This window comes from Fukomys damarensis, unplaced genomic scaffold, assembly GCF_012274545.1.
Source record: "Fukomys damarensis isolate Sample0158 unplaced genomic scaffold, DMR_v1.0_HiC HiC_scaffold_7, whole genome shotgun sequence".
NCBI classification, from domain to species: Eukaryota; Metazoa; Chordata; class Mammalia; order Rodentia; family Bathyergidae; genus Fukomys; species Fukomys damarensis.
In genome coordinates, this window is record NW_022900919.1 from 18,908,257 (window position 1) to 18,933,179 (window position 24,923).

At 37.9% G+C, this 24,923-nt stretch overlaps 1 protein-coding gene across 9 annotated transcripts in view; it reads left to right on the forward strand.

The window, feature by feature from the left end:
- The window catches only part of Fanci (FA complementation group I), a 59,938-nt gene that overhangs the window by 19,401 nt on the left and 15,614 nt on the right, over positions 1-24,923 (forward strand). For all 9 annotated transcript variants that reach the window (XM_010621055.2, XM_010621056.2, XM_010621054.2 and 6 more), the window contains 18 exons: positions 1,775-1,816; positions 2,206-2,329; positions 3,102-3,187; positions 5,578-5,704; positions 6,845-6,934; positions 7,764-7,900; positions 9,084-9,264; positions 11,398-11,485; positions 12,084-12,214; positions 12,663-12,733; positions 14,059-14,173; positions 15,995-16,117; positions 19,007-19,075; positions 20,586-20,687; positions 21,617-21,790; positions 21,869-21,990; positions 22,789-22,953; positions 23,660-23,839. In XM_010621055.2, the coding sequence (XP_010619357.1) occupies positions 1,775-1,816; positions 2,206-2,329; positions 3,102-3,187; positions 5,578-5,704; positions 6,845-6,934; positions 7,764-7,900; positions 9,084-9,264; positions 11,398-11,485; positions 12,084-12,214; positions 12,663-12,733; positions 14,059-14,173; positions 15,995-16,117; positions 19,007-19,075; positions 20,586-20,687; positions 21,617-21,790; positions 21,869-21,990; positions 22,789-22,953; positions 23,660-23,839 (2,127 nt within the window). The remainder of the gene's footprint in view (positions 1-1,774; positions 1,817-2,205; positions 2,330-3,101; positions 3,188-5,577; positions 5,705-6,844; positions 6,935-7,763; positions 7,901-9,083; positions 9,265-11,397; positions 11,486-12,083; positions 12,215-12,662; positions 12,734-14,058; positions 14,174-15,994; positions 16,118-19,006; positions 19,076-20,585; positions 20,688-21,616; positions 21,791-21,868; positions 21,991-22,788; positions 22,954-23,659; positions 23,840-24,923) is intronic.

Here is a 24,923-nt window from a genome sequence, read left to right on the forward strand (position 1 = left end):
CTTTTTTTTTTTTTTTTTTTACTGGGGATCAAACTCAGGACCTTGTGCTTGCGAGACAGGTGTGGTGTATGATAAATTTTTGAGAAAGATTATTTGCTATAGATATTCTCTGCTCTAAAACTATAGTCTCAATTTACTTGATTGTCCATCTTTACTTAGCAATGCACTCGTCTAAATATGATTTGGAATCCCAAGGTCCTTAATGTTAGGGTAGTTGCCCTGCTGCTATGTCGCATGCGTGCATGCGTGCGTGCGTGCATGCGTGTGTATGTGTGTGTGTGTATTTTTTCTCTTGAGGGAATGGAATATATAAGTGATGTTAGTATCTTTTAACCAGTCATTTCTGGGAGTCTATGTAGATAAGACTACGGTGTATGAGAGAATGTTCAGCCATAGTGGCACATGTCTATAGTAATTCCAGCAGGCAGGAGGATCACAAATTAGTGACTTAATGAGACCATGCTCAAAAGAAGAGAAAAAAGGACTGCGGATGTACCTCAGTAGGAAGACTCCGGGCTCATCCCCGGCATGACACACATAACACACAAATGCTCATACGTGAACACATTCAACACAGATTTGTGATCGATATAAGCACATAATAATAAAGACATAATAAAATAATAGTATGTAAGTTAAGGGAGAGCCACTCTATGAAATTTATAACCACTAAACATGAAAAGTGTAAGCTGGGTATGTGGCTGTGTCTATAATCCCAGCACTCTGTGAGACTAAGGTGGGAGGCTTGCATGTTTGAGTCCAGCCTGGGCAACTTAGACTGTATCTCAAATAAATAAATATAGGGCTAGGATATAGTTCAGTGCAAAATTCAAGCTCCAGTATCCTGCCCCCCCAAAATGGATAAAGACATACATCAAAGATAAAAATTCTTACTATATAAAGAGCAAAATATAAATTCAGTTATATAGTACTATGACATACTTTGCTATGTTAAAAGGAAATACTCTAGGAGCTGGGGATTTAGCAGTGGTGCCACCATTTGCTTCACAAGTACCTGTACCAGAAAAAACAACAAAAAAAGAAATACTCAAGATGACCTATACCAGAGATAACTGCTTTTGTGCTTCCTTAAATAAGATCCTAAAATAGGTTATTTTAGGCACGTAATAATATGTATATATCTATCCATCTATTCATTTCCTTTTAGTTACACTTTATTCAGTACTGTATAAAGACATATACAAGTCTATATAATGGACTTTATATTTTTCATTTAACATACTGAACATACTGTTCACCTTGGAATCCTCAATTTTACATCACTCTTTTTAGTGGCTCCGTAGTATTTGGGGTGCTAATCTTCAGTTGTTGGATTTCTTCTAATTTTTTGCTCTTTCAAAAAGAATTACAGTGAACATTTATATATCTAGATGACCTTTGAGAACTCGCATGTGGACTGTGTTTGAAATAGTAAATTGGATGGGTCTGTGATTATATGCATTTTTAAAGTTGCTATGTATGTATGTGAAGGTATTTGTTTCCCCTAATCTCATCAACACTGGCTAACATCAGGCTTTTTGTTTTGTTTTTTTGTTGCTAGGGATTTAGTTTCATTGAAATTGTACATTTTGCCAGTCCAATAGGTTACAGCCTGGTATTTTATTCTTTTAAATGATATCTTAAAAATTTGGTTTCCTGGTATTACAAAATCAAATTGGAAATGGTCCTTTGCCTCTTTACTAGTTTTACAATGTGTTATATGTAAATAAATTAAAATGAAATAAACTCATTCTTCCTCATTTTCTTTAACTAGATGGGACCAACAGTTTGTAGTCCAACTCACAGTCATGTTCAAGTAAGCATCTTTTAGTCCCTTTTTCATCGCCTGCTACAAACTAAAGCAGCAAGCTCAGCTGCCACTGTCCCCTGAGTTGGTACCTCTGTTTGCTGTTTGGGAATTTCCTCACCCCTTTCTTGGCTTTATTTCATGTATAACTGTGATTTTTTTTTTTTAACAAATGGACTCTGCTTTGCTAAGGCTATAAGTCCCCTGAAAATTCTTCATGAGAGAAAATCAGAGGGACCTGTTGTGGTATTTTAGTATTTCCTTTATTCACTGTTTTAAAATTTTATTTCTAGATAAATATTTAATGAACTTAAAACATTGTAAAGCCCCGAATTAAATTTTTCAAAACAAGCCAGCTGGGTCCTGGCTAGAGCCTTGAGACTCTCTCTGATTCACAGGGATGTCCCTCTGACTACGGAAGAGGTGGAATGTGTGGTGGGAAAGGTATTGCAGATGTTCTCCAAGTTGAATCTTCAGGAAATACCACCTCTGGTCCATCAGCTTCTAGTTGTCTCTGCAAAGGTATACATTAAAAAATTACTGCTCTTTAATTCTTGTGGTAGGACTGCTTACTACATGTGGCTTTTCAGCCTTTCTGTGCTGTTGCTTTACAGAGTAAAACACATACGGCTTCATTTCAAGGGTGGTGATTTGGGCTGGTAAGATCATGCCCCTCAGCCAAGGGAGGGAGGGAGATAGATAGATAGGTAGATAGATAGATAGATAGATAGATAGATAGATAGATAGGGATAGATAGATAGATAGATAGATAGATAGATAGATAGATAGGTAGATATCTTCTGCCAGAACTAAAGCAGATAGGTCTCAGAAAGAGAGGGCTGTACTAGGCTCTTTAAAATCCAATATGGATGGATATTCCAAACCCTGTTTCAACTTGAAAGTATTCTATATGTTCTTATTGCAATTTTAGGTAGTAGCTTGTTTATCTAAAGCTACATACACTCTACAATCTTATTAAGTTAAAAAATACTTGATTATAGCTGGGCGTGGTTGCACATGGCTGTAATCCCAGCACTTGGGAGGCTGAGGCAGGAGGATCACCAAGACCACCCTGGGCTACATAGTGAGTTCCAGGTCAGTCTCAACTACATAGTGAGACCCTATCTCAAAAAAACACAACAGGGCCGGGGATTTAGCTCAGTGGTTCGGTGGCCTGCCTTGCAAGCGCAAGGACCAGAGTTCAATCCCCGGTACAAAAAAAAAAAACAACAACAAAAAACTTGATTATCTTCCCTTTTAATTGGGAGAACTTAATCTATTTTATATTTTTCAGGGAAGTAGAAAAAGTGCTTTAAAAGGAGTCATCGCCTTCTTCAATGAGCTAGATAAGCAGCATAGGAACGAACTGAGTGGTGACAAGTGAGTAATATTAGTTTAGAAACAGCATTTTTACAGATTCTTCTTGTTGTCTCTGAGTTACTTCATCTGTCTTCTCTTTCACCCTTGCCTTCCCCTCAGTACAGGACTTCTGTGATCCCTTCCCAGCTGCTTAGTTATAAAGTGAAGAGAAAAATGCAGCCTCTTGAATGCTTTCATTTGCACCCTTCCAGGAAAATAGCAATAATTGTCCTATAAAGTGTGGATTTAAAACTTTAAAGAGTTCACTCTGTGCCAGTAACTCTTTGACCTTGGGGCTCCAGGGATGAACAAGTTAAGAAAGTCCCTGCTCTGTAAGCAGAATACTGGATTTTACTGAGAAGAGAACATGAGATAGGAAAGCGCTGTGAAGGTGATTGAAAGGGAAGACTTGTCCACTGCTGTAGATTGGGTCTCTGTGAGGAGGTGCTTTTTTTTTTTTTGATACTGAGGAATGAACTCAGGACCTTGCGCTTGTGAGGCAGGCGGCAGAACCACTGAGCTAAATTCCAGCGAGGAGGTGCTATTTTAATTCAAGCCTGATTGATGAGAATCACAATATTTAAATCAGAGAGAGGACCAGGGATTTAGCTCAGTGGTTTCACTGCCTGCCTTACAAGTACATGGACCTGAGTTCAGTCCCTGGTACCAAAATCAATGTCAGTCAACCAATCAGAGAGAATATTCTCAGATGGAGGAGCAATACAATGACAGTGCACAGTGGGGTGTATCTGAGAAAGTGGATTTTTTTTTAAAGCAAACATTTGTAGAGTGTTTATTCTCTGTTAGGTGCTTTTTTTTTTTTTTTTTTTGGTACTGGGCATCAAACTCGGGTCCTTGCACTTTCGAGGCAGGTGGCGGCACCACTGACCTAAATCCCCAGCCCTACCATATCTATTCTTAAGCACTGTAAACCATGTAGCCCTGTTTTATGCATGTAGAAACCAAGAGATAGAGAAATTAAGGAATTTTACAGCCAGGAAATGGGGAAGCAGTGAAAACTGGGCAGTTTGGCTGGAAAATTTATGCTGTTAACTCTGGTGCATTCCAATACGTTTTTGCTTTTGGTTTTGGGTTTTGGGTTTGTTTTTTTTTTTTTTTTTTTTTTTTTTTTTTTTTTTTTTGAGACAGGGTGTTGCTATACAATTCAGGCTGGCCTTGAGCTTACTTTGTAGCCTAGGCTGGCCTTGAACTCCAAGTGATCCTCCTGCCTTAGCACCCCACAAGTATAAGGATTACAGGTGTGGGCCACCATGCCTGGCTAATTCCAGCATTTCTGATTGTTAATAACTTTATTTGGCTTGAGAAATTAACCAAAAAATGGTCTTGTATATTGAATTAAGAAATGGTGATAAAAGCAGGTATTGAAGAGAATGAGCTTAGTTTTGTTTTGTTTTTTGTTACCAGGGATCGAACTCAGGACCGTTGTGATTGAGAGACAGGCAGAGTGCCACTGATCTAAATCCCTGGCCCAGAATGAGCTTAGTTTTCACCACATTCATTTTTGAGATGTATGTTAGCATCTCAAATTGACAGAGTTGAGCTGGTAATCAGGATTTCTAGGCACAAGTCTGAGCTGGAAATAAAGACTGGAAGGGCCTAAACCCATAGGACCAGATAGAATCATATAGGGAAAGCATGGTGAGAAGAAAACACAAGGCTGAGCTCAATGGGAAAGGCTGAGGTCTCTATTTTTTTTTAATAAATTTATTGAGATTATGTCATTATAGGCTTTTCAAAAATTATTTGCAACTCGCCCTGAGAAAGGCTTTTCTGAGGTCTGTTGAGAGGTCCGTGATAGTGCCCTGGAAACTAAGAGCAGAAAGCTTTTCAAGGAGGATGTGGTTAATTGTAAATCTGCTGAATGCTAATTAAGATAGGACTGTATTGGTTTTGACAAAGTGAAGGTCATTTATGTATGACTCTTGTAAGAATAGTCAAATTTGAAGGAAAAAAATGGAAACAAAGCTTTTATAGACAAGGAGAAGGTTAAAGGGGGAAAGGAGGGGATTGGGGAAAAAGGAATCAAGATATGTACAGATAAAATTCCCTGTGATTGTGCTAATTATGTATATCAAAAGTGTACCAATACTAATTTTTTAAAAAAGGAATAGTCAGATTTCCTTAGGAATGAAGGTAGGGGGAGGACAGAGCTTTGATTGAATTGGATTGAACTGGGAAGAGAATATCTGATGAAGTGGAAGTAATGGCTATAGATAATTCCTTCAAAGCGTTTTATTATAAGAGGAACAGAGAATGGAGCTGTAGAATTGTACTTACCTTTTGCTCCCAGTCATTGTATGAGCTCAGTTTGAGTTAATCTACTTTCTGATTGACGCGTCTGCACTTGGCTCACTAAATCCTAGCTCTAACTTCTTTATGCAATCTTTTAGGCTATTGGATCTTGTTACTGTGCCGTCAGGTGAACTTCGTCACGTGGAAGGCACCGTGATTCTGCACATTGTGTTTGCCATCAAACTGGACTGTGAACTAGGCAGAGAACTTCTGAAACACTTGAAGGTAGCACCAAGCTACTCTTGAACTTACCATGTGACCTTGAACTCTCAGCACTCCTCCTGCCTCAGCTTCCTGAGCGTGTGCCAGCACACCTGGCATTAAGCCTCTTTTTATAAATACTATAGAATGATCTGTATCTAAAGTATCTTTTTTCTTTTTTAATTTGAAGGTGGAAAATATATGATGTCCCTGTACCCATAAGCCAAAAAGTCCATTTAATAAATCTTTCTCTAAATATTCTAGTACAAAAACATAAAAACTGAAAGCTGTTTAACTGTATCTTATGTGACCTTCAACCTTGGCTTTTTTTTTTTTTTTTTAGACAGGGTCTCATGTAGTTCAGACTGGCTTTGCACTTACTGTGTAGCTCAGGGTGGCCTCCAACTTGTGGCAGTCCTCCTGCCTCAGCCTCCCATGTGCTGGGATTACAGTCATGGTGGCACATACCCAGCTTAGCCTTGGCATCTGCTTCCCATTTTTTGAATTACGATCTTATTTATTTCTAGTAGTGTATCATGGAGTTTTATGATGTTAAGTCTTTACTCACTAAGTATGAGATAGAAAAATAAAAATAATGTTTTAAACTCTTAAAGGAAATAGTATACAGAGATATGTTTTTATTTTCACCTCTTATTTTGAGACACGTTTGGCCTATGGGCTGTAGTTATGAGCCTTTGCTGTATGTGTTGTTTCAAGGGGCACATAATATTAAAGTGATCCTCCTGACTCAGCCTCCTGGAGTACTGGCATTAAAGACAAGCAGTATTGTGCCTACCTTTTGAAGCACGAGTGTTTTGCATTTTGCTGGTATGAGTTTATTAATGTTCTTGTGTAAATTATGCTCTTGGTATTATACCTAAGAAATCCTTGCCTAATCTTAAAAGATTTTCTGTTTATTTTCTTCTAGAGGTTTTATAGTTTTAGCTCTTATTCAGAATTTAGGTTTATGAACCATTCAAGGATCTAGTTTTACATAGCTCTGTTTATTTGTTTGGGGGGTTTTTTGTTTTTTTGTTTTTTTTATACTGGGAATCAAACTCAGGACCCTTTGCTTATGAGGCAGGCGCAGCACCATTGAGCTAAATCCCCAGCCCTGTGTTATGCTTTGAAATGTAAATAATGACTGTTTTTGGTTTATTCTAGGCAGGACGAGGAGATTCCAGTAACAATTTATGTCCCTTCAGTGTTGCTCTCCTTCTCTCTGTAACAAGAATACAAAGATTTGAGGAGCAGGTATTTTTAAATGACACTTTGGTTCCTTCTGTAGTTGGTAAGAAAGAGTATAAGAATGTTTGTGTTATTTTCCTTTCCTAAACAGTTCCTCCCCTATTCCATCAGCAGCAGAGCTGCTTCAAGACATGTAGTATTTTCATGTTCTTTTCACGTTCTTGGAACTGCCGGAAGACTGTTGAGATTCTTTGTTTATACTTCCATTTGTTGCGCAGCAAGAGGTGGTCAGGTGGGAATAAGAGTCCAGGGAGCAGGATGGGGACAGAGCTGGGTATCCATCAGATTGTCCCTGATTCTTTTTTAAATTAAAGAGGAAATAGGTTCATTGCAAGAACATATAAAGTCCTTTACCCATTTTTTTTCTCATGTGTTCTCAGATTTTGGGTAAATTTATATTGGTTTTTAGCACTTTCTCTTGTTAAGTAAGGCTTTTCTTCTGGTTTTTTTTTTTTAACTAAACATAGCGTCCAGGGCCTTGCACATACTAGGCAAGTGCTGTATCACTGAGCTGCAGCCCTCGCCCTGCTTTAATTTTGAAACAAGGTTTTGCTGAGTTGCTCAGGATGGCCTTGCACTTGGAATCCTCCTGCCTTGGCCTTCTGAATAGGTAGGATTACAAACATATGTGATCATTCCTGGCTCCACTCTTTCAAACTCCCACTGAAAGTCATAATTTTCATATTGTCTTTAAACAGTTGTCATAGGGATACGTGTTAGTGGCAGATCAAAGGAACAGTTATAGGGTTAAGATTCATAGCATGAACTAAAACTTTTGCTTCATTTTCTATAACTTTTCTTTCATTTTCCTATTTTTTTTTTTTCATTATGTTAGGTATTTGACCTTTTAAAGACTTCAATTGTGAAAAGCTTTAAAGATCTTCAGCTCCTCCAAGGTTCAAAATTTCTTCAGAATCTAGTCCCTCACAGAACTTGTATTTCAGCCATGATCCTGGAAGTGGTGAAGAATAGGTGAGTTAGTGAACCATATTCAAAAAGTATGTGAAGAATTTAGTGTTAGAAAACAGAGTGTGGTACCATGCTTATGGCTCATCAGAGAAAATTGATGGCTACACCTGTTGGCTTCATAGATAAAAGTTTAATCTCTTAAAATGGGGTGAGCAGACTTCCCCTAGGGTAAGACCTTTCAAACTTGGGGCCTGATTTCTTAGCCACCTTGACAGCAAGAGTATGACATTGAAGGAGGGTATCCGTTCCCTCTGTGATATTAGCAACTCTATTGGCCTGCATCTTTACTGACTTCTTTAAAAGTGAGTAAAAAATACTGAATTTGAGGCCAACACTTATATATGTGCGGTACCATTTATACTGTATCTATACACACACATACACATATACACAAACATTTGTATCTTTCCTGTCACTTGTAGATATTGGGATGGGAAGAATGGAGCATATGCTTGGTTTATGTTGATTCTCAATTCCTCAGAGTTTAAATATTGTTAAATCTATTGAAATGTTATGAGAATCTACTCATAACTATTTATTACATAGTGCTGCATTATATTTGGCACTAATAGGTATAAACAGTGATATAAAGGTTATAGGCTTATTGCTTCAACTGTAGGGGATAATATTTAAGTGTTTAGTCACTGAGGATTCTGCTGTCTTCCAAAGGCTGTTGGTAGTTTTAGCTCATGCTACTGAAATAAGATTATTCATGTTATTTACTGAGTGCCTTCTTCACTAGGTTTTGTGGGTAAAAAATATGGCTATAGTTGACCTTGACCCTAGAGGGTATCAGTCTGGGGCAGGATACAGATTTGTAAGCTTCTTCATAAGTATTGTGGTTGTTGGTGGGAATAAAAGAAACAATTAACTTCTGCTCATGAAATCTAGAGTGGACATCTTTAATGGTTATTACATTAAAATGCTCTGGATATTCTATAAGCTGTTTTATAGTGTATAGATTCTACATTTTTTTTTTCAATATTCTGTCTGATTTTGAGGGCCACTTGCCTACCATTCCCACTGCTGTACATCCAGGAATTCAAAATTCTGCCAGATTAGGTTCAGATGTGAAGTGTGTTAGTTACCCAGGTTAGATTAGAGATGTGTTAACAGGGCAGTGAGTATAAAGACAGGTGTCATAATACTAGGTTTTTCTTTTTAACTAAGCTTTGTTTTCTTGCAGTGTTAATAGTTGGGATCATGTAACTCAGGGCCTGGTAGAACTTGGTTTCATTTTAATGGATTCATATGGGCCAAAGAAAATTCTTGATGGAAAAAGTATTGAAACCAACTCTGGTCTTTCTAAAATGCCAAACCGACATGCATGTAAGCTGGGAGCTGATATCCTGCTGGAAACTTTCAAGGTAAGATGCTAATATGGCAGCCATTCCTTTCTTTTGTTTTTTGTTTTTTTCCTTTTTTTGGCTTTATGTGGCAAGGTCTCAGTATGCAGTTCAGGCTGTCCTTAAACTTCCTCTGTAGCCAGGCTGGCCTTGAACTCAAGGTGATCCTCCTGCCTCAGCCTCCCAAGTGCTGGGATTACAAGAGTGTACCACCCCACCAAGCCCTATACCCTATTTTGTTTAAGTGATAGAACTATAAGAAGACCTTTGTCTGGGCTTTGGTGGATAAGGAAACTTGACCGTGTAGTAGTTTGACAGTTTATATGACAGAGCTGGGGGTGGTATTGAAACATTACAGATCCAATCCAGTGCAGTGCCTTGGGGAGGGTCTGGGTGTCAAATCCAGGGTCACGTACTAGTTAGGCAAGCACTGTACCACTGAGCCACATCCCCAGCCCTCTCTTAATGTAGAGTTTGCGTTCATTAAACTTCTTTTATTTCTGACTGTCCTTAAAAGTTTGAATGCAAAACAGCTTTTGCATGATTTTCTCTTCTTCCTCCAGCAGATAGTTACTTCTTGGTTTTGCTTTGTTTTGTTTTAGTGCTCTTCACATATACAAAAAATAATTTTCTAAGTCACTGTAGAATGTCAAACTTGAAAAATTAAGCTTATTGGTTCATTGTTTTTGAAGGAATCTACATTTTTATATTTTATATTATCAATTACATTATCATCTCAATATTAATTTCTCACAGTTTTCAAAAATTTGTTGCCTTTTAAATTAAAAAAAAAAAAAAGGCCAGTCCTATGTGATGCTAAGCTTCTATGCTAGTGTTTCCTCCAGGGTATCTTTGACATTCAGTTGTTTAAACATATACCAAAAATGTTATTTGGAGGCTAATATAAATGTAAATTTAATGTTTTATCCAGAACAGCAGAGAGAAGTCCTTGAGTTGTAAGTGTATTTGATGATATAAATGGTCCTTAATATACTTTTGTTTTAAGTTCGTATTTGTCAAAACTAGAGGTTCCATTTGATTTTGCAGATGTTGGCTTTAGCAGAACATCTGTAGAGCATAAAATTGCTGAATTACTAACAATCTGAAATCTGAAAGCAATTCATCTGTATCACAAAATAAGATTTCTAACTAAAATTGAAATAAAAATTCAGAATGGGTCTTTTTCTTTTTCTCTTTTTTTTCCGCTTTTTGTTATGGGGTTTGAACCCAGGACCTTGCACCTAGGCAAGAATTGTACTGCTGAACTCCTTCTGCAGCCCTTTTTGTTTAAGACAAGTCTCAATAAGTTGCCCAGCCTGGCCTCAAATTTTGGATTCTCCTGCCTCAGCTGTTCAAGTAGCTGAGGCTATAGGTAGTATGCTACATGCTACAATGGGTCTTTTTTAGGCAACTGCTGTTTCTTGAAACTGAGAAGCAATGAGTGAAATTTTTTTCTTCCTCCCTCCCTCTCTCCTTTGCTTCTTTTATACTTAGGATTGACCCCAGGGCCTTTGCCTGACCACATCCACAAGCTCTTTTACTGGGCTCAATTTTGGGATCCTCCCACCTCAGCTTCCCACAGTGCTGCAATTACAGGCATGCACCACCACCACCATGCATGACTCCTTTCTTTCTTTTTAAGTTTCTAAAGATTTTCAAAAGCTTTGAATTTTAATTCTAAAAATAAAAGTTATGGATGCTGTCAGTAGTGGATACTAAAGTGGAAATATTTGTTTGATTCCGGACCTTAGATCTGTACTTTTAGGCTGCTAAATACGATATTTACCATGTTAATGAATCATCTGAACACAGAATGAGGGCAAAGTAGTGATTCTGTTTTTCCAGATGATTCGTGTTAATGTTCTTTTTTCGGTTTTTTGAGACAGGGTCTCACTATGTAGTTGAGACTGACCTGGAACTCACTATGCAGCCCAGGCTGGTCTCGAACTCACAGCGATCCTCCTGCCTCAGCCCTCGGTGCTGAGATTACAGGCGTGCGCCTCCATACCCGGCTAATGTTCTGCTTAAGTCTGTGAAATGAACAGTTGAATTTTACCCATATTCGAAGTATTCTTATCCTGACTAACATGCATTGATGTGCTTATTTTGTTGAAGGTCTCCCAGAAATATTTTCTTGTTTCTGTTTGTTTTTAGATCCATGAGGTGATCCGACAAGAAATTCTGGAGCAAGTCCTCAACAGGGTGGTTACCAGAGCTTCTGCTCCCATCAGTCATTTCTTAGGTATTGAACTTTTAAAGGATGAATACAGTTCTTAGGAATATTCTCTTTGAAATATCATAAAGATTTGGTCCTAAAAAAATGTTGAATGATGCCAGTGAGATATAAGTCCCCTTACGTGGTGTTTGGTGGTCAGTAGGGAAGGGAGCATTTAACTGAGTAAACCTCCATTTTGTACCAACATTCTCTCCATCTCTCTTCAGCACTTGAATCTTCTTGCCTTACCCTCCTGAGTAGCTGGGATTACAGGCCACTGTCCCTGGCTCTTTTTTTTTTTTTTTTTTGGTACCAGGGATCGAACTCCTGACCTCTTACCTGGCAGGCAAGAGCTAAAAGCACTGAGCTAAAACCCCATCCCCTGTCTGGCTCTTTCGGACAGTTTAATTTTCAAAGTCTTGTGCTATCACAAAAAATGATAAAAGTATCCTGGTTACACTGACTGAAGAGAATGTAGTTGTAATCAGTAGAATTTTTTTGGCACTGTATTTGACTTCAGAAAGAAAACAAAACTTTTAACCAGTTGTTTCCCTATTTTTATTTTCCTTTTATTTTAAATATCTTGAGTTACTTGCAGCAGTTGAATATAAATTGTGTCTTACAGACCTGCTTTCGAGTGTCATCATGTATGCACCCTTAGTTCTTCAGGATTGTTCTTCTAAAGTCATAGAAGCTTTTGACTATTTGTCCCTCCTACCCCTTCAGACTGTACACGGGCTGCTTAAGGCATTGCAGGTAAGTCTTCTGACACTGAGTTAACTTGCCAAAACTGGACTGTCCAGTAAAAGACTGCCACATTTCTTTTTTTCTTATTGGATATATTTCTTTTTAAATATGTATGTCCAAGAAATCCTATATTCCTTGAGTCTGAAATAGGAAACCTTGTATTAAAAGGGCAAGAGCACTAGCTAGACTGTTTACCAAGCTGACTCCTTCATAACACTACTCTCTGTCCTCAGCTTGTTTATTACTGAAGTAATTGAAAATCCTGTGGAAAATTATTGAATACAGTGGGTTTACAAGACATTTGCAGCAGTTTCAATTTATTCTTCAGTCTAATCATGTCCGTAAAACAGAACCAAAGTTCCTAATAGAAGCCAAATTCTGGCAGTATTGAGTAAAAATGAGTTACGACTAATGAGACACCTTACCTGTTCTTACCCACTGAATTTTCCTCCTTCAGCCACTTCTCAAAGTCAGCATGTCTATGAGAGACTCCTTGATAGTTGTCCTTCGGAAAGCCATGTTTGCCAGGTATGGAGCATTCCTTGTGCTGACAGGAAGTTATGTCTTCTAATGTTGGGACTAAAAGATATCTGCTGTCCCCCAGTACTATCCACAGTGGCCGTGCAGATTCCTGACCCAGAAGAGCATGCCCATTTAAATAAGATGTTATGCTGAGTGTCTTACGTGCTCTTTTCATTTAAACTCCAAGGCAACCCTGTGAAGTGAAAAAATTATACAATTCCCAATTTCCAGATAAGAAAATTGAGGCTTAGAGAAGATTGGTGACTTTTCAGAGGTCAAACAGTAGTTGATGGTAGAAGTAATCTAACATCAGAGTTTGTGACTCAGGTCCTCTGCTGTATCACTCCTAGAATAAGCTTCAGGGAAAAGTTCCATTGCCAAATTCTCTGACACTTGAGCTGGTAGCAGTGCCTAAGGGAAAAGCACCTTCAGAACCTACTTAAGCATCTCATTTTAGTGAACATGACCTAATGGCTAGTTAGACCAGGGAATTGTTGAGGGAGGGGCTAAGTTCTGCTTAGAGCTCATCCAGTGCCTCCTGACCTTTATTTCGTGATATAAAACGTAGGGGTGACAATACTGTCTCCTAAAAATAAAATGAAACGTGGAAAGAATTTGTTATTTTGAGGATAAAATAGCCCTATTAATGTCACATTGACTGTGTCATAATATATTTATGAATATCCTGAATAAGTAAGTTGTCATATCGTTATCTTTCCAGAAGCAACAGTATTCTGTTCTCGCACCCAGAGGCATGGCTGATAGACCAAGATTGTGTGTCATAGCACCTGTAACATGAATCAATAGTTGAGCCTTAGCCAGCAGATGAATGTGTCATTTTTCTGGATAGAAGGTTCATGTGGCACAGTGTATTGCAGTCCTGTGTGAAGAAAGGGATCTTATGGAGGGAAGCACTTTCAGGCACAGCAGTCTTTGATTTCCTTTGCTCTTTAGCACTCTTACTCTCATTCCCACAAAGACTCAAGAGCAGGATAAAGCACAGTACAGAGTCGTGAGATTAGGTAGCTATCAAACACATCAGCCGAATCCTTGTACTGCTAATTGATCTGAATAGTTCATGCTTATTTTGAGCATATAAATTCAGTTTTGCTGGGCTGGGGATTTAGCTCAGTGGTTCGGTGGCCTGCCTTGCAAGCACAAGGACCTGAGTTCAATCCCTGGTACCAAAATTAAAAAAAATGCAGTTTTGCTTTGTGTTTCATTGTTTTATACATATACCTTCTTTGTGTGGAACTCACTCGATTTTGTTTTGCATATTCTTGTGAAATTAGTGATGTTCAATAACTTTTTCTGTGTATCTCCTGAGCTAGCCAGCTTGATGCCCGAAAATCTGCAGTTGCTGGGTTTTTGCTACTCCTGAAGAACTTCAAAATTTTAGGCAGCCTCTCATCCTCTCAGTGCAGTCAGTCTATTGGTCTCAGTCAGGTAAGTTCACACTGGCATTGATGCAGGTAGCCAAATATGCAAGTCATTTTCTTATATTCCTTTTAGCGGTTGTAAGAATGATCCCGAAACTGAGAACTTGATGATGATAATACCAACCAATACTTACTGTGTGATGGATTGTACTGTCCAGTGCAGTGGCCACTAGCCTCAATGTGGCTGTGAAACTAAACACTTGACTAAAATTTGGCTATTCCAGATTGAGTTATGCTGTGTATATAAAAATCACAGATTTTGAAGATTGAGTGTGCAATGAAAGAATATAAAATATCTCAGTTATTGGTTACATGTTAAAATATCTTGGTTATGTTTGGGTTAAATACTAAAATTTATTTTATTTGTGTTTTACTTTGTTAATGTGACTTAGAAAATTTTAAATTATATATGTAGCTTGCATTTCTGGTTCATAATTGCTACTTTTTTGTTAATTAGCACTGCACCATCTAACACTATTTAAGTGCTTTGTATTTCTTACCTCATTTAATCTTCACAGTAATTCTCTGACCATACATACTATTATTATACCTATCTTAAAAATAAGTCAGTGTACTGGGCATGGTGGCTCACACCTGTAATTCCAGCATTTGGACATTGAGGCAGGAGGATTGCATGAGTTCAGGGTCAGTGTGGGCTACATAGTGAGTTCAAGACCAGCCTGACCTATATAACAAGATCTTGTCTCAAAAAACAAACAAAAAAGTCAGTTTATTTACTTTGCATATTATGTATCTGTTAACCCTTATAATCTAAGAAATCAAAATTTTTTACAATAATTTGTTGATCTAGGCCTTGGAGTAATAAAATTGTCTTCATGATTTAAAAGATGTACTGTAAATTGATGGAGCAATAGAATTATCTTAATTATGTAAATGGCATGTGTTACTATGTAATTTATAAATGAATATATCCCACACCTTTCATTAGGAATCCTTTATTGCCTTAGTATAACTGTTTTCAGTTATAACTTTTGTCTGTTAACATATAGCACAGAATAAATATTAACACTGGGTATCATTTGTTATCTCCATTTTAAGGATTAAAAAAAAAACAGACTGAGATTAAATAACATGCCCAAGGTCATATATTCAATAAAATGTAGAACTTGGATTTGACCTCATATAAATATCTCACTATAATGCTTTGTGTAAAGATTAATAAGGATTAGGAAATTCTTGGTAGTATTTATTTTTTAATAGTACTGGGGATTAAACCCAAGCCCTCTTGTGCTAGGCAAATGCTCTACCACTAAGCTACATCCCAGCCATCCTTTAAATTTAACTTTATTTTGAGATAGGGCCTCACTAAGTTGCCTAGGCTGGCCTTAAACTTGTGATCTTCTTCCTCAGCCTCTGGAGTAACTAGGATTGTAGGCATGTGCTACTATACCAAGTGCCAATTATATCTGAAATCAAACAAAGGATGTTAGTTCTTTGTTATGTCCATTTCTGAACAAAGAATGTTTACCTCTAAGCCTCTGGAATTTGTGCTAGTAAAAAGATGAATTCTGTAGGAACTGAAAGTATCTAATAAAGTGATCAGTGCTTCCTAAGAAGCTGGCAGTGTCAAGGAAACCTTAGAGGACAGGAAAGAGTTGATTTTGTTAAAATGCTTGAAATTTTTTATTCTAAACCAGAAAGATATGTATCACTGGATGGTAACGATAGTGTCTGCCTCAGTCCTGGGTTTCGGCAGAGGAAAGCCACCTCTAATAAGTTTCTTTGAGCAAGAACATAGGCTCATTTTCTTCCTTAATGGAAATTACTTTAGTAAACTTAGACATGAACTCGCTTCTCTTTCTTTCAGGTTCATGTGGACATTCACAGCCGTTATAATTCTGTTGCCAATGAAACGTTTTGCCTTGAGATTATGGATAGTTTGAGGAGATGCTTAGGCCAGCAGGCTGATGTTCGAGTCATGCTTTATGAGGTAAGTCAGTAAAGTGGAAGGAATGTGCCCCCCATTAACATTCTTTTTTGTGTTAACTTTTTTCTATGAAAATATAGTAGATATGCCCTTATGCAGTTAAGAGCAGTAGGTTGTGACAGTGAGCCAAAAAGATATGGTGATGCCTGTAATCCCAGCACTTGGGAGGCTGGGTTAGGAGGATTGCTGTGAGTTCGAGACCAGCCTGGGCTACCTAGTGAGGTCCAGGTCAGTTTCAACTACGTAGTGAGACCCTGTCTCAAAAACAACAAAAAAAAGATATGGTGAGTGGGCCGGGGATTTGGCTCAGTGGTTCTGCCACCTGCCTCACAAACGCAAGGGCCCGAGTTCTATCCCAGGTACCAAAAAAAAAAAAAAAAAAAAAAAAAAAAAAAAAAAAAAAAGAGTACTTTTAAATAATAGTTGATGCTTTTCATATTTTAAAAGTATTTAAATATACTAATAATTTGCCAGACTTTTGACTTAAGATCAACTTTGCTGTATGTAATTTACTGTCTCTTGTATAGGCCCTAATTTTATTCCTTCTGGTTATATATGTTTTTTAAAGTTGTACAAACCCTTTTTTTTCCCCATACCAGGGATCAAACTCAGGACCTTGCGCTTGCAAGGCAGGCGCAGTGCCACTGAGTTAAATCCCTGGCAGTTGTACAAAAACTTTTAAGATATGTATTTCATATACAGACTTGGTACAGAATCCTTTTAAATGGGTTCAGTCCTCCACCTTTTTATTAGTTTCCTTACCCTGAATTCATCAGAAATTTTTAGTCTTAACTAAGTCGTTTTAAAACATTCAGCTTAGTTTTTACAAAAACTTCTCTTTTTTGCGCTTTGTTTTCAGATCTTCATAGAATATCCACATGACTCACATAATGACTGTCAAGTTAGGAAAAATAGGTGAAAAATAAAACGACCAGTTGTGATTAGCGTGTAACTCGCCCTGTGAGATCTTAGTGCATGATCTTGGAGGACATGCTGCTATTTCTCTCATTTACTGTTTCATATTTCAGCATTTGCATTTCACACAGAGTGAAAAGAGCACTTAGATAATCTAATAAGTAGATGGATTGGAAGCTATTTCAGAGAACATCATTGCAATGGAAAATATTTTTTAGGATTTTAATAGTATTGCTAATTCTGCTACTCATATATGCATATCAGTGCAATATTGGAATAAGATTTATATTTTATCTCCTAACATAGCTATTTTTCTATTTCATTAAATTTCCTTAATGTAATTTTTAATGTCAGATGATGAATATTAATTTAAAAGTTTACTGTGAAAAAATAAATAAAAGTTCATTGTGAAGCGTTTTTATAGCTCCTGGTTTTTCACTGTGACTGGCGTTTGAATGACCACAGTGCTGAGTCAAAGACTAAAATATTAAAAAAAAAAAAAAAAAGACTAAAACATTTTAAAGCCTCTTGGCAAACTAATATAAGCCCTGAAATGGGGGTGAGGAGTCAGTGCTAGGGATCCAGTACCAGTGAGCCAATTAATTTTTTTTTTTTTTTTTTTTTTTTGGTACGGGGGATCAAACTCGGGTCCTTGCGCTTGCAAGGCAGGCCACTGAACCGCTGAGCTAAATCCCCAGCCCCAAGCCAGTTAATTTTTTAATCACTTAAAAATGTTTGCTTGGTACTCCTTTATGGTAAAATCTCTTAGAAACTCTGACCAAAATAGGATTAGGAGGCAAGTTCCTCGTCCTGATAAAGGGTGTCTATGAAACCTACACCTAGTATAAATTGTGAAAGAAAAAAAATGCTTTCCCCTATGATCAGGAACAAAGGTATTTGTCTCTCATCTCTTCTCTTCAGCATTTTAGTGTTGACCTATCTGATGTAACAAGATAGGAAAAAAACATACAAGCATACAGATTTAAAAAGAAGTGATACCAAAAAAACTAACAAAATGAGTTAGTAAGGTTATGGGATATAAGATCAGTAACTGCAGAAGTCAATTATAGTTTTGTATATTAGCATTGAATAATTAGAAGTTGAAGTAAAATATTTAAATAAAAAGTAGAATACTTAAGCATAAACCTGACATTAAAGGGCAAAGTACAGTAATACCCCAGTTGTCGAATGTAGTAGAAAGCTTGAACTTTCCACTACTCAATCAGCAAAGTTTGGAAAAAAATTTGCTCAGTGTTTGTAACTTTGCTCCATAGCTGAACCAAAATCCAACTTGTAAAAACTTAGGTGGGCAGAGTAAATTGCACCTCATCTGGCTACAGACACAAAGGGTTGATGCTTCAGCCTAAGCGCTGCTGTCTCCCAGACAACACATAGTGCTTGCATTAGTGCAATAAAGCATTCATCACTGTGCTTTTTCTTTTTTGCACTTTATTTGTGTAAAATATGATAACCCTATCTCCAAAGAAAGTTAGTGATACCAACAGTAAAGCTGAGAAGAACATGAGAAACATGATCAAGGAATCATGGTGAAATTTGTTAAAGTCCTGGAAAAATAAATGTATAAGTGTAATTGTTGGATCTCAGAACCAATTATTTGGTTTCCCGTTATTTCTTATGGGGAAAATATGTTTAGTTCTCAAACTTCGTGGTTTGCAAACACGAATTTGAAATGAACTGAGTTCAACTACTGAAGTATTCCTGTATTCCAAAGCCAGAGTGATCATGAAGAGATTTAATTTTTTTATTGGTACATTTTAGGTATACAGTACAGTTACATTCATTATTGGGATCTTGTACCTTTATATGACAGGTCTTGGTGAGATTTAATTTTAATTTACAAAAATGACGTAAACTTTCTGAATTGTTTCTCCCTCTAGCAAATGTGGCTTCCATTTTTATCAAAGAACTGAGACTAAGATAAAGAAATAGCTTCTTTATTGATCTGATTTTTCCTAGGGCTTCTATGATGTTCTTCGAAGGAACTCTGAGCTGGCTAATTCAATTATGCAGACTCTGCTCTCACAGGTAAAATACATTTTTTATGGATAGTACAGGAAACCAGATAATGAGATACTGAGAAGTGATTGATGTTTTCCAGACTTTTCAAAATATAGAATAATTCCCAACCGGTACACTGGTCCGGTGTGAATGTGCTTGGTAACGCTCTTCTATTGTGGTTGTCTTTCAGTCGTCTCTGACTGCCTGCCATGTTGCCATCATCTGAGTGCTTCCCCCTTGAGTTAGCAGTCAGCATCTTACATAGAAGGACGTGTTGAAGAACTGTTTGTGCAGAGGCTGTCAGCAGCTGTATCTGTTATATTTCTCAAAGAAAAAGACCTAGAGAAAGTGTAGTAACATAAATGTGTTCATTCGAAGTGACAGATGCATGGGTGTGTGTTAGGTCATTTTCTGTACTTCTCAGTTTTTAAAAATGGTGTTTTTACATCAAGAAATACTTTAAGGGACAATCAGTGAGAGGAATTCAGATGGAGGATATCTAATGTAAATAAAACTTTCAACTATGAACTTTTTTTTTTTTTTTTCTCAGTACCAGGGATTGAACTTGGGTCCTTGCACTTGCAAGGCAGGCCACCAAACCGCTGAGCTAAATTCCCGGCCCTGTGAACATTTGTTCATTAAGCATTGTATTTTTAAGCTGCTTTATTGAGATAATATCTACATGGTGTATAATTGTTATTGGTATCTACCAGAAGGGCTTGTCTAGACCTTTAATCCATTTTGCTAGAAACGGAGGCATGCTCACTCTCTCACCCCCTTTTTTGGTCTTTTTGCCATTGCTTCATGATAATTCTGAAGACGTCTCCATGTGAAGTTAAGGTCCTAGATATGTGGAAATTTTGCTATTCAGAAAGCTGCTTACTCGAACTTGGCATCGATCTTGTATAAAATTATCTATATTCCCATGTTTAATAAGAATAAAAGATTACGTTTGATGATACAAGCAGTGTTTCTCAAATTAGGTTAACATACAGACCAATAAAATTCTCCAGACTTCAAAAGAAAGGAGGAGAAAAATAAATAATAGTTAATATTTTTCAGCCCTGTTGTATGCCAAGATGTGTTTGAAACACTACATTATTGTCATGTTTAGTCCTTGCATAGCATTCATATTAACAAAATAACCATTTTTCAAGTGAGAGCCAACGTGTGATAACTTCCAAAATAATAATAAAAGTTGGTATGACATTTTGAACTCCAACAGCCTGACTCTGGAGCCTTTACTTGTCTCCACTGGGCTTTACTGAACATGCTGATTGCCTGCGCAAGTTTGGGGATTGGTGGAGGGAGTACAGTAAAAGTGAAATAAGATAATACTTATTACTTTGCCTAAAGCAAGGGCAGGAAGACATAGATGAGCCAAAGCAATGTAAATTTTGCTCTACACTGTTCTTTGGACAGTTGAGGAATGTGTCTTAGAGCGATTTGATACTGAAGATAGCATTAGCTTGAGCAGTTTTTTAAAAAAATGACACGTATTCATGAACTACATGGCTTTTCCCCTTACTATATTCAGTTAAAACAGTTCTATGAGCCAAAACCTGATCTGCTGCCCCCTCTGAAATTAGAAGCTTGTGTTCTGGTCCAAGGGAATCAGATCTCTCTGCAAGAACCACTGGTAAGCCTTTTATTTCTCCTATAGTATAACCATTATGTTTACTGTTAATGATAAGGTTGATCTTCAGAAGGATACCTTTCCCTGTGAAACACCTTCTAATTCTTCCACTGAATATTTACTCTTAAATTTTCCCTGCTTATCATTTCAGTCCCATTAGTACCTTTATCTTTTGGTAAGACAGCTTCGTGTTAGCCCTTTACAAATCATGACATTTACTACTGCCCCTGTGAAGCACCTTACCTTTCATTTTTGAATCTCTAATTACATACCCTAAATAAGTGGCTTTGGAATGGCAGTGTCGCCTGAGAGCAGATGAACCCAGAGACCTGCTTTCTGAATCTAAAGGGGAATCTGTGATTGAGACTACACTAGAATTGGCACTCTGTTGCACCTTCAGAGGATTTCGGACAAGTTTTTTTCTATTCTTGTTTAGCCTCAGAAAGACAAAGGACAAAAACTGCCCGTCCTAAGTGACTTAGAACTCATGACAGGGAAGGCAGAAGGGAGGAGTGACTGAGTTGTCACGTCCTGTCTTCATTATGAACCATCTGTGCTATGAGATATCCCAGCTTAGATGTAAGATGCTGTGTTGGTCTCTCAGAGATTCTGTCACCATATACCTGTATCTTTTGAATGGCCTCTGGGACTCAGGAGCTAGAGACTGTCAGCTCTAAACCTTGTGTCAAACAGAAGACAGCACATCTGATGTCACATTCTGAACTGTTAGCTGCTACCTGTGAGGCCAGTTCCTTTGGGAAAGCTTTAGAAATCAACCCCGGTATTAGTCAAGTTGCTAATTCAGACTTAATTTATGATGTTAACGAATAACTTAAGCCTCATCCATAAGAATTTTGGCTGATTTTCAGCAGCTTCATAGGTTGTCCCTTAATATTCAGAATGTTATTTACTTAATGTATTTTCTCCTACAGGATTATTTGCTGTGTTGCATTCAACATTGTTTGGCCTGGTACAAGAGTAGCGTGATGCCCCTCCAACAGAGAGATGAGGAGGAGGAAGAAGAGGGATTCTACCAAGAGCTAGATGATATGTTGGAGTCCATTACTAATAGAATGATTAAGAGTGAGCTAGAAGACTTTGAACTGGTAATAGCTAAGTCCTCAGGTGTATTAAATCAGGGTTTTTTTAAATAACTCATTAATTTTTTCTCTTGTGTCTTTTAGGATAAATCAGCAGATTTTTCTCAGAGCACTGGTATTGGCACCAAAAACAATATCTCTGCATCTCTTGTGATGGGAATTTGTGAGGTTTTAATAGAGTATAATTTCTCCATAAGTAATTTCAGGTAAGGAGTTGACTATATTTACAGTTCGGTGAATAGTCCAATATCTATAAATTGAGAGTTTTTTTTTTATTATTCTCGCAATATGCTGCTAGTTATTACATAGACTATAGATGATAATGTCTCTTAAATGGATATCTAGCCTAAGACCAGACTATGTTCTTTCCACCAGAGAAACACCAAAGCATATGCCAATCGGGCCTGTGAATGTTATCTATCTTGTAGGCTTCTATTTATTCAAAATTTCCCAGATCCTGACTAAAGTACTCCTGATTTTATAGGGGATTTTTTTTTTTTAATGTTAATATATTAGACTTTTGTGCTTTGCCTTGACTGGTATAAATAAGGAAAGACAGATCTAGATAGATTTCTGTGATCTAGGAATGATTTAAATGCATTTATAATGTTATGTGTAAAATGTGACATTTGTTTGTTTGTTTATTTGTTTGTTTGTTGGTAATGGGGATCGAACTCAGGTCCTTGCACTTGCAAGGCAGGTGGCAGAACCACTGAGCTAAATCCAAGGCCCTAAAATATGACATTTTAAAAAATACTGTGCCAGACATGGAGGCTGAGGCAAGAGGATCAAGTTCAAGCCCAGCTTAGGCAGCTTAGCAACTTGGTGAGAGCCTGTCTCAAAGTAAAAAATAGAAAAGGGGCTGGGGATATACCTCAGTTTGAAGGCCCTGGGTTCGACACCCAATACTGGGAAAAAAATTGTGCTTTCCTTATGATTGTATGTAAAGGTAAATCACGATATTCTGATGGCTGACCTTGGTGATCTTGTTTTCTTTTATACAGTAAGAATAAATTTGAGGATATTCTGAGCTTGTTTATGTGTTACAAGAAACTCTCTGATATCCTTAATGAAAAAGCTGGTAAAGGCAAAGGTAAAATGACCAACAAGACACATGATAGTATTTGGTCCATGAAATTTGTGTCTGATCTTCTCACTGCTCTTTTCAGGTAAGGTTCTGTTTGCAGGTTCTGTTTGTACAGATAGCAGCTTGGTAAAGAGGATACATACTGCCTACCCAGTTTTATTTGGATTTCCCAAGTTTAGCATCACAGTTCATGCTGGGTGTACAGTAAGAAATGTTAGGAGGGGGAAAAAAAGAAATGTTAGGAGGTCTTAATGTTCTTGAAATGAAAGTGGGACAGTCGTGGGTAGGCATTTTAAAGAGGTACCTCAAATTATTAAAGAAAAACTGAACCTGGACTACTTAATTAGAGGGATGAATTCCAGTGAAGTGTTGTAAGAAAACCTACCTAAATAGTTGAACACAGCAGATTAAAAAGGCAGAAAGGAAAAAATGAAATTTTAAAAAGGGCGAGAGACAACCAAGAAAACTAAAAGACTTAAGACTAACATTGAAATTTTAGGGCCAGGGATGTAGCTCAGTGGCTCTGCACCTGCCTGGTAAGTGCAAGGTCCTGAGTTCATTCCCCAGTACTGGGGGAAAAAATTGAAATTGAAAGTTTATCAAAGTGTAGGGGAGGGCAGAGCAAACAGGAAAACAGTAAGAATGACTATAAAAGACCCTGGACTGCCCAAGACTGCCGTTCGGTGTGCTGGCTACTGCTGTTCTAAACAGTCCCTAGAAAGCCGAATTCCAGATCCAAATACAGTACCATACGGGAATGTTTCTTGTTTTCTCCTCTCTCTCTCCAGGGACAATATCCAAAGCCATGAAGAGAGCCTGTCTGTTCTCAGGTCCAGCAGTGAGTTCATGCGCTTTGCAGTGATCATGGCCCTGCAGAAGGTGCAGCAGCTGAAAGAAACAGGGCGTGTGCGTGGCCCTGACAACCAAAACCCAGACAAGATCTTTCAGAACCTCTGTGACATAACTCGGTGAGCAGCTGTCACTCGGGAACTTCTTGGCTTGCTTGCTTGTTGTCCCCAAAAGAAGAAATGGGGGGATGGGAATAAAAGTGGTTTCGTGAAAGTGAGCCGGGTGTTGTGTCACACACCTGTAATCCCAGCACCCTGGGAGGCTGAGGCAGGAGAATCACAAATTTGAACCCAGCAAGGACACCTTAATGATGATTCAATGTGACTGTCTGAAAATAAAGAGCTGGGGCTGGGGCGGGTGTGTGCGCCTGTAGTCCCAGCTGCTCGGGAGGCTGAGGTGGGAGGATCGCTTGAGTCTAGGAGTTCTGGGCTGCAGTGCACTATGCTGATCAGGGGTCCACACTAAGTTTGACATCACTATGGTGACTTCCCGGGAGCGGGGACCACAGGGTTGCCTAAGGAGGGGTGAACTGGCCCAGGTTGGAAATGGAGCGGGTCAGAACTCCCGTGCTGACCAGTAGTGGGATCGTGCCTGTGAATAGCCGCTGCACTACAACCTGGGCAGTACAGTGAGAGCCGGTCTCTTTTGAAAGCTTGACAAAAGTAAAATTCCCTATCTCCAGTAAAAATAAAGGTCTGAGGATGTAGCTCAGTACAAGGGCCCTGATTTCAATCTCTAGAATTGGGGTGGGAGAATAGGAGCAGTGAAGTCGCAATCACTGGTATTAAGTCTTTTTGCTAGTCCTGCTTTGGTGTGGATTGTTAGTCACATATAAATGTTACTGTATCACCAGAAGCGGGGAGGCCTTACTACATGATTAAATACATCAAAGCCATCATGACGTATCACTAAACACTTGCAGAATGTCTACAATTAAAAGATTGACCATACTGAAGTGTTGTCATGAATGTGATGTGGAGGAATTTGAGCTTCTACACTGCCAGGGAGATTGTAAACTGATACAGCCACTCCGGGAAAAAAGTGACACTTTTTTTTTATTATTAGTCTATGTTTGCGATATATAATACATAAAAATCATGGCATATTGGTGACATTTTCTTAAGTTTTACAACAACTATGTAATCTGCTCATACCCCCTTTTTGCTATTAACCCCCCTGCCAAAAAAAAAAAAAAAAAAAAAA